Below are 10,134 nucleotides of genomic sequence, written 5' to 3' on the forward strand. Positions count from 1 at the left end.
GCTTTATAATCTACAAAATCCTAATTTTCAAGAGCCCATCAGAGAGCTATAAGACAACCAAGTAACTGGAATTTTAAGGAGTTACAAAGAGAGCTGGGACGTATATTGTATTTCACCTTTGGCAGAGTGTAGGGATAAACGTTGGCTATCAGGAGAGCAGGTACAAAGAAAACTGCTAAAATTTTAATAAATATATACAGTTAAGCATGGGCTAGTGTAACACTTTAGAATAACTGAGAACCGTGCATTCAGGGGAGTCCACTATCCATAAAGGCTGCTTTTGACTGGCCTCCACCAGCTCACACGAAAAACTAGACAGCTCTCCTTGATAGCACACAGATATAAAATCTGTCCACCTCCCAAGAGATATAACCTTATTTTCCCCTCACCCCACCCAATTCTCTCAATTAAAAAACATTTCTGAAGAAACAAAAGTATTGGAAGAGGAATAGGAAACCCTCCTGCACCCAGGGATTATGCAAAGATCCACTGCTACAAAAGGAGAGGGAGAGACTAGAACACTCTGTGCTCTGGTAGTGGCAGAAAACCTCTGTATCCCAGGATCCTGCACTGACACAGAGCTTCTAGGTAAGGGCAGGAAATCATCTGTGTTAGTCAACCTCCTGTCATTGTGACAAAATACCTGAGAGAATCAACTTACAAAGAGGAAAGGTTTATTTGGTTCATGGTTTCAGAGATTTCAGTCTATGGTCAGTTGGTTCCATGGCTTTTGGGCCTGCACCAAGGCAGTATGTCATGGCAGGGAATACTTGAAGGAACAACACTACTCAATTTATAGTAGCCAGGAAGCAAAAGAGACAAAGGAAAGAACTGGAATCACAATATTCCCTCCAAGGGTATACCCACAAAGTCCTAACTTCCACCCCCTAGGACCCACCTCCTAAAGGTTTTACCACCTCCCAATAGCACCATCAGTTGGGTACCAAGCCTTTAACACATGGGCTTTGGGGGGATGCTATCCAAGCCATGGTCTTATAAGACTGGTTTCTGGGGATGGAAGGAAGCAATGCTGAGAAAGTCCTAATTCCTAAAAAAGGAAAAATGTAAGTCCAATGTAAAATTATAAAGTAATCAATAAACTGAAAACCCAACCTGGCAATAGCTCAGATATTACAGCTTCCAAGTTGGGATATTAAAATACTTATGATTAATAAGATAAGTGGAAAGGTGAACAATATGTATGAACACATGGAAAATGTCATCGAAGAGGCCGAAATTATAAAATTGTGTTGGAAGATGATAACAACAGGCTTAGCAGTAGACTGAATACAGCTGAGAAAAGAATCAATGACCTTGAAAACAGGACAACTGAAAACTTTCAAATCAAAACAAAAATTTTGTTAAAGTCCAAACAGAGAATCCAAAGCTGCAGGAAAATATAGAATGTCTAACAAAAGTATAGGTAAAACCACAGAAAAAGAAGAAAGGAAGAACTGGACAGAAGAAATGGCTACAGAAATAATGGCCCATGATTTTCCAAACTTAAATTAATAAAATAATCCAGGAATGTAGGAACCTTAGAAAATTTCAAACAGAGTAGGAAAAACACTAGACAAGCCATCACCAAACTGCTAAAAACCTAAATAAAGAAAAAATTAATATGGCAACCAGAAAATAAAATAGAAATATTATATACTGCAAAATAGAGATAGAAATGCAATAGTGATTTTTTTTTAAAAGTTAGAGGGTCTATGTTAATATAGGAAAAATAGATTTCAAAACATTAAGGCTAAAAAGGGATACCTTATAAGGATAAAAGAATTGCTTAAGAAGATATACTAATCCTAGATGAGTAAGAAATTTTAAAAAGCAAAACACAAAATGAAAAGCACAGAACCATAAGAAAAATAGCTAGGAATCAGGAGCTATCATTTGAAAATAAGATGGATGGATGATAGACAGAAAGAATATTTGATATTCTGAAGGTGAACTCCAAAAAAGAAAAGCATATACTTGACCAAAATCATATGACAGGAGAGAGGTAGAGGAGCAAAAACGTATACAATATATACTAATTTTATCATCTGATAATAGGAAATTAAATAGTATTGTCAAAAGAAAGAGAAGATACAGTGCATTGGGTAGAGTTATTATGAAGGCAACCAACAGAATTATCAAATCTGGCTAAATTTATCAGAAGAAATACAATTTTTAAAAAAATATTTAATGAAAGTTTTTAACCTATGAAACCATATAATAACAGTATCTTAAAATAACAAACTAAGGCCAACTATATTAGTCATGTAAACAAACCTATTAAAAAGAAAGAAAACTAGGCAAAGACTCAAATAGATATTTCTCAAGACAGAAAAAGGTACCAGGAATGGTGATGCACACCTGTAATCTCAGCCACTCAGGAGGCAGAGGCAGGAGAGTTCTATCTGAACCCTTAACAAGTTCAAGGACAGCCTCAGCAACTTAGCAAGACCCTCAGCAACTTTAGTGAGACCCTGTCTCAAAATAAAACATAAAAAAAGAGCTGGCGATGTGGCTCACTGGTTAAGCACCCCCGGGTTCATTCCCTGGTACCAAAAAAAGGCTTCCAGATATATGAAAAAAATGTTTGACATCACCAGTTATCAGAAAATGCAAATTAAAACTACGATGAAATATTACCTCATACCTCTTAGGAAGACTGATAAAATGACAATTAGTGTTAGCAAGGATGTGGAGAAAAGGGAACACTTACACATTATTATTGGGAATGGAAATTAGTGCAGCCATTGTGAAAAACAGGATAGAGGTTGCTCAAAAAAACTAAAATAGAAATTCCCTATGTTCAGTTAGCTTTCTGTCATGGTATCAAAATTAATTTTGCTAAATAATAATAATAATAAATTATTATTAATAATAATAAATTAACTTATGAAGAGAAAAGATTGTTTGGGCTCACAGTTTTAGAGTTTCCAGTCCATGATCAATTGTCCCATTATTGGCTCTATGATGGCACATCATGGTGAGAGTGCATGCAGAGCAAAACCACTTACATCACATGCCAGGGAGAGACAGAGAGAAAGAAGGAACTGGCAGGTAGTTGTAGCTCAGTGGTAAAGCGCTTGCCTAGCATGTATGAAACACTAGGTTCAGTTCTCATCACCACATAAAAATGAATTTTAAAAAATGGTATTGTGTCCATCAACAACTAAAAAAAAATTAAAGAAAAAGAAGGAATTGGGGTCCTGCAATCCCTTTCAAGGTCACATCCCCAAGGCTAAGGAGTTGCCTACTAGGACTTACCCCCTGGAGGTTCCACCACCTCCCAATAACACCACCTTAGGAATCAAACCTTTAACACATAGCCTTTGAAGACATTTAAGAACTAAAGTATAGTCACACATATATACTATAGCCACAATTTCCAATTGCTTCCCTGAATCAACACATAGCCATGTGTCTAAGCTGTAAGGAGACAGGAGAAGTGGAAGGTGGGATTCCTGAAATGTTCATTAAAGAAAAAGACAAAGGCCATTTCTTTTCCTTTCTCATCCAGGAAAAAAAAAAGAATATATTGGCTCAAACTTTAGCAAGGACCCCCACACAAGGACATATGAACAGTGAATATGGAAGATTTTGGGTCTCTAACAACTTTGTAAAACTGTCATACCAGCCCTGTTTTGTTTGTTTGTTTGTTTGTTTGTTTTGTTTTTTCTTGAAAGCAAAAATGAAACAAAACCCTGCGTACTTTCTCTACTATGGTTGGGTCTCTATTATATCCTAATAGATATAAACTTGAAAGCAAAAAGTATCCAAAGAACACAAAACTGATTATATATTTTAGGAGATAGACATACACAAACCAGGCTCAACATAACAGATGGAGGGTTGGCCTAGAGCACGAGGAGGGCCATCCTTCCACTGAGACTAAAAGGAGACCAGATAGAGATCAGGTAAATTTGTAGATGGATGGAAAAATCAAGATCCTTCCCTCTTATGAAACAGGAACCAGATAGAGGGTAAGAATATTTTCATGTTTTGAAATGTCATTAAGGGGTAAACTAGGAAGTTGAAGAGAAACAGGCAAGATTTTTTTTTTATTTTATAGCTAGAGATGTAGCTCAGTGGTAGAATGCTTGTCTAGCATGTGTGAGTCCCTCTGTTCAATCCCCAATACTGGGGGAGGGGGACGGACTTTGATGTTTTAGGTTTTTGTTATTGTTGTTCTGACCAAATAATGAATTTTTCATTTTGATACAGCTCTACAATGTAAAAAGGGAAAAATAAAATTGTCACCTTCAGAGGCTTATTAATTAGGAAAGGTGGTCTAGACATTCTGTGGGAAAATTACCTCTTGTCCTTTAGAACTTGAAGCAAGGAGCAAGAAGCAGATTTTTGTTTTGTTTTGTTCTTTGGTTGATGCTGTTGTTACCTTGGTTAATATATATTCACAAACCAGATTCCCTTATTTTAGGAACAAAGCCGAAGCAAATTTATAACTCAAGGTTAAAATAAACTCAAAATTAAATTAAACAAAGAATTTAATCAAAACTGCCTATTTTGGGGCTGGGGTGGTGGCTCAGTGGTAGAGCGCCTGCCTAGCAGATGTGAGGCACGGGTTTGATTCTCAGCATGGCATATAAATAAATAAAACAAAGGTCCATTGATAACCAAAAAAAAATTTTTTTAAACTTCCTAATTAGTGCTTCAGTGTGTGCCTCTTATTGAATTTTACAAAGTAGTAAATTAGTACTAATAAATATTTTTGCCTAAGGGTTTAAAAAGCAGTTACGTGCGCTAGGGTTATAATTTAGTGGGTTGGCTCCTCAGCACTATATAAAAATAAATAAATAAAATAAAGGTATTGTGTCCATCTACAACTAAAAATATACATTAAAAAATATGTAACTAATTAGAACAAAATTTTTAAAGTAATTTAAAAAATATCTATCCCCCCTGCAAAAAAAAAAATCAGTTACCTATGTAGTTCAACTCTATACTTTGTGAAGTTTGAAGGAGCATCGCCACCTGGTGGGAGATTCATGGTAACAGCAATAAAATAAAAGGAAACAATAGCCTCTGTCATTGACCATGGACATTGAGAAGCCAAAAGCCTGGGCCAAACCCAAGACCAAGAAAGTAATACCATAAGCACTTACCTTCCACTTCAATGGAATAACAAAACTTTTTCTTTATAGGTGTTATCTAGAATAAAGATTTCTGATTCTAATACAATATTCCTTGCAGTACAGAAATCTTATCTACAAAATTATCAAGATATGATATATTGCCTTTGCTAGATGCCAGAGAGAGGGAGCTTATTTATTCTCTGAATGCCATAACTTGCTTCAGAGGTTGAGCTTCTGTTTGAAATGACTTGTATCTTCAGCCAGTAAATTTAATTTTGTGTTCTGATGCAACAGAGAAAAACTATAATCTCTTTCATAGCCTGACTTCAAATATATCTCTTACCTTATCCTTTGCTGTAATACATACTCCCTTTTCTTCAGTTGGTATGGTTTCAAGATCACTTAATCCCAGTTTTACAAATCTTCCTGATATATTTTGCTTTGTCATGTCTATTTTTAATGCAGGGCCCAAAATAAAACTGAGCATTCCCACCACAGACTCACTGACAGAATACAGGCATATCTATTAATGCTACCCATATTTTCCTTAGAGATTTTAGTAATTATATCACACCTCCACCCCTATATTTCAGTCACAATAATTTGTGAATAGCTTGGCAACCAGTAAATTAAGTGTTGGGACACACTAAGTAGACTTAAGGGCCAGGATTTAACTTGGAAATGCAGTGTATCCCTAAACCTCAGCTGTCGTCCTCTGCTCAACAAACTTCTAACATATATCTGCTTGTAAATGAAAGGGTAGGGAATATAGTTCAATGGTAGAGCACTTTCCTGGCATACAAGAGGTCCTAAGTTTGATCATTAGCACCATAACAAATAAATAAACTTTTTGATAAGATTTTGTTGTTCAGATAGGATTCCTTGTGGTGATAAGGTGTGCTCTTTGTGACAATATTAAAAAAGAAAGAAAAAGAGTATAATCCCAGGGGCAAAAAAGCTACTGAAGATATTTTTCTGGGGTATTTTTAGTATTTTGACTAATGAGGCAGGTGCCTAAAATTATCTTGATAGTAGCAGCTTTGCAGCAATAATAGAATCTCACACAGCCTATAGCAAAATGAAATCGTATCACTTAGGGAAATGCCACTTGGTAATTCTGAATAAATGTTTAATGTGTTCACTATTAAATATCTGTTAATAAATTAGGTATTTATCATAACAAAAGTTTTCACTTTGATTTCTCATTCTCTTTAATTTCTCAGAATAACATGTCTCCATGAACATAAGATACAGGAGTGACTCAAAACATTTTTACTATTAATAAAGTAAAAACAGTAACAGTACTAATATATGCCTACATGCATGCATAAAATAATTTATGGTATTATGTAAGTGGCTACAAGTGAAGGTATAAAGTAAACCGAATGTAAAAGAACAATATATTTTATTAGAACACAAATAATTCTTAATCAATTTATTTCTGTCTGCAATTAAAATTTAGCTTGATCATGTTTTATGTTTTATATTCCAGGGACTTTGAAGGCAACCATATCCATAATTTAAGAAATTTGACGTTTAGTTCCTGCAGTAATTTAACTGTTTTGTAAGTAATATTTTTGTGCTTTTGAAGTGGTATCGTATCTCCTTACAAACCAAATGAAGCCTTTAAATGGACAAAAGCCAGCCTCAACACGTGTAGGGTAAGAAATGTATGATTTCTGTCCTCCACAACAGCCTCTACCAATGCTCCTATAACAAAATACAAGTTAACAGGAGAAAAGTAGAACAGACCTTATTTAATCAAAATTTAGCATGGCCCAGGAGCCTTAGGAAGACCCAAAGATCCGTGGGGAAACTGACCTTTTTAATGCTTAGGTTCAGTGAAAACCAGATGGCAGTATAGAAATGTGATTGGATGAAAGGGTGTGACCTGCTAGTAAGAGACTGAGAGAGGAAACCCAGACAGGCCTGTCCAGATTCTTCTTTGCTTCTGTGTATGGCATTCCTTCCTCTCAGGTGTGGGGCAGTACCCTTCCTGGAATGAGGATCTTATGACCTTCCAACAGACAAGGCAGGTCAGAGAATGTCCTTAAGGCCAGCTCCTACACAGAAAGGTGGCAGAAGACCAGAGTAGTATTTCTAGGTTTTATGGCTGAATTTGGGGAGACGGGCTCTAAATTCTATGGCCTGCCTTGGGGGAAAAAAGGGAGCAACAGAAGGGCAGAAGAATGGCAGTAAGATCTTGCTTCCGAGATCCTTCTAACGTCCTTCAGTTCAAGTACACAGCACACCAAAGTGCCATACTTTGGGGTATCATTTTTCTGAGCCCCAACACATGCATTGTGATTATGGCAAGCATTTACCATGGAATTCACATTTGTTGAAACTGAAGGACTCCAAGTTCAAATCAAGGGTAACCACAGATTTAACCATACATGAAGCATCACAATGCCACTGTATTATCTGAAACCCCTGAGGATGTCATTATGAACACAAGGATAAAGCTTTTTTAATATTTTTTAGTTGTTGATGTACCTTTATTTTTTAGTTATTCATATGTGGTGCTAAGGATAGAACTCAATGCCTCATGCATGCTAGGAAAGTGCTCTGCCACTGAGCCACAACCCCAGGCTCAGGATAAAGCTTTGAATATTGCTGAGTATAATTTCTTCTTCCTCCTCCTGCCTATTTTAAGTTCACATGACCTTTCCTTCCTGTGAAAGTAAAGGACAGGGGGACTTCCTTCAATATAAATATCTAACTTCCAGGCTGGGGGTGTAACTCAGTGGTAGGGCATTTGCCTAGCATGCATGAGGCCCTGGGTTTGGTACCCAGTGGTGCACATATATACATACACAAAAATAAAATCCAATTCCTTCATTCACAGTTTACTTTGCCTAAATATTTTTCAAACTCTTGGTTGCAACTCATGAGTAGGTAATGAAATCAGTATAGCTCAATCAATTTAGAATGTCCTGATCAGCATTTATAAATAAAATAGAATTTAATAGATTATATCATAATACAATGCAGATAATGTAGCATGAAATGAGACTTAGGTTATGGGTGTGTGCACATATTTTATGTCCCAATATAAAATGCATTTTTACTAGGAGTAAACATATTTCACTAGGGGTTACCATAGGGAAACTCTTAAAACCATCATCCTAGAGGACCCTGTATATAAGCTATACCATAGCTACCACTAGTGTAACAATGTGTTTTATCCAATTATACACCCTTCCATCCATATGTTCAAAGTCACTGAAATTTTTGAATTCTTCCACTGAGTTAATCTTCAAATTCAGGATGCTTCATATACAACTATGCAAGACATTCATACTAATTACCCAAAAGGAAACCAATGAGCAGCTAAAGAACACAGAACAAATAGATATCTGAAATGCTAAGAACATCTTTTCTGTTCTGTTTGCATTTTTTTTAGTGAAACTTCTGTATGAAGAAATAATCTGTGGGTTTCTTCTTGGCAAGTGTTTGTGCTTTTTTGGTCCAGGATCATTAGGAGACTGTGGTAATGGTTTGGAATCCCAGGAGGAGTTAAATATTTATAGATGAGACAAGGTCAAATTTAAGACATGTCACACAGTGTTTAAAGAATTGAAACCCCTTAAAGATTTCCCATGAGTAGTCCTTTATGCTAGCTGGTAACACATGAGATCCGTGCAAAATGAATTGTCAGGAGGCTAGGGGTGTGTCTCAGTGGTAAAGAGTGTGCTTAGCATGAACAATACCCTGGCTTCCATCCTCAGCACCAAAAAAGAAGGAAGGAAGGAAGGAAGGAAGGAAGGAAGGAAGGAAGGAGAAACTGTCAAGAGTTACAGTCTTATTCATCATTCAGCATGCCAAACTTGAAACTCTTCTGATATCATCTAACTTAAATCACTTTCCCTTCCTTACTCAGCTCCACCCTAAATCCCATCAACTTTCAAATGAGCAAACCTGCTTAGAGTATTATGTTAGACACACTTTTCAGGTTATACTTCTAATTAAAAATTACAAGTATAGGGCTGGGGTTGTAGCTCAGTGGAAGAGCGCTCGCCTTGCATGTGGAAGGCACTGGGTTCCATCTTTAGCTCCACATTAAAAAAAAATAAAAGGTATTGTGTCCATCTACAAGTAAGAAAAATTTTTTATTTTAAAAAAAATTAGAAGTATATTTTATTATCCTTATTAAAAGATTTGGATCTACATACGGTGGGGTCGGGCTCCAAATTCCTCAATAGGACACCCATAGCACAAAAGTTAATAACTAGAATCAACAAATGGGACTTACTCAAACTAAAAAGTTTTTTCTCAGCTAAAGAAACAATAAGAGAGGTAAATAGAGAGCCTACATCCTGGGAACAAATCTTTACTCCTCACACTTCAGATAGAGCCCTAATATCCAGAGTATACAAAGAACTCAAAAAATTAGACAATAAGATAACAAACAACCCAATCAACAAATGGGCCAAGGTCCTGAACAGACACTTCTCAGAGGAGGACATAAAATCAATCAACAAGTACATGAAAAAATGCTCACCATCTCTAGCAGTCAGAGAAATGCAAATCAAAACCACCCTAAGATACCATCTCACTCCAGTAAGATTGGCAGCCATTATGAAGTCAAACAACAACAAGTGCTGGCGAGGATGTGGGGAAAAGGGTACACTTGTACATTGCTGGTGGGACTGCAAATTGGTGCAGCCAATTTGGAACGCAGTATGGAGATTTCTTGGAAAGCTGGGAATGGAGCCACCATTTGACCCAGCTATTCCCCTTCTTGGTCTATTCCCTAAAGACCTAAATAGAGCATGCTACAGGGACACTGCTACATCGATGTTCATAGCAGCACAATTCACAATAGCAAGACTGTGGAACCAACCTAGATGCCCTTCAATAGACGAATGGATAAAAAAAATGTGGCATTTATACACAATGGAGTATTACTCTGCATTAAAAAAATGACAAAATCATAGAATTTGCAGGGAAATGGATGGCATTAGAGCAGATTATGATAAGTGAAGCTAGCCAATCCCTAAAAAACAAATGCCAAATGTCTTCTTTGATATAAGGAGAGTAACTAAGA

General features: G+C 36.4%; 1 protein-coding gene across 1 annotated transcript in view; it reads left to right on the forward strand.

Annotated features, from left to right (window-relative positions):
- Window positions 1–10,134, forward strand: part of Rxfp1 (relaxin family peptide receptor 1) — a 130,680-nt gene that overhangs the window by 97,421 nt on the left and 23,125 nt on the right. The window contains exon 10 of the mRNA XM_048813570.1: window positions 6,577–6,648. Within this exon, the coding sequence (XP_048669527.1) occupies window positions 6,577–6,648 (72 nt within the window). The remainder of the gene's footprint in view (window positions 1–6,576; window positions 6,649–10,134) is intronic.

This window comes from Marmota marmota, unplaced genomic scaffold, assembly GCF_001458135.2.
Source record: "Marmota marmota marmota unplaced genomic scaffold, marMar, whole genome shotgun sequence".
NCBI classification, from domain to species: domain Eukaryota; kingdom Metazoa; phylum Chordata; class Mammalia; order Rodentia; family Sciuridae; genus Marmota; species Marmota marmota.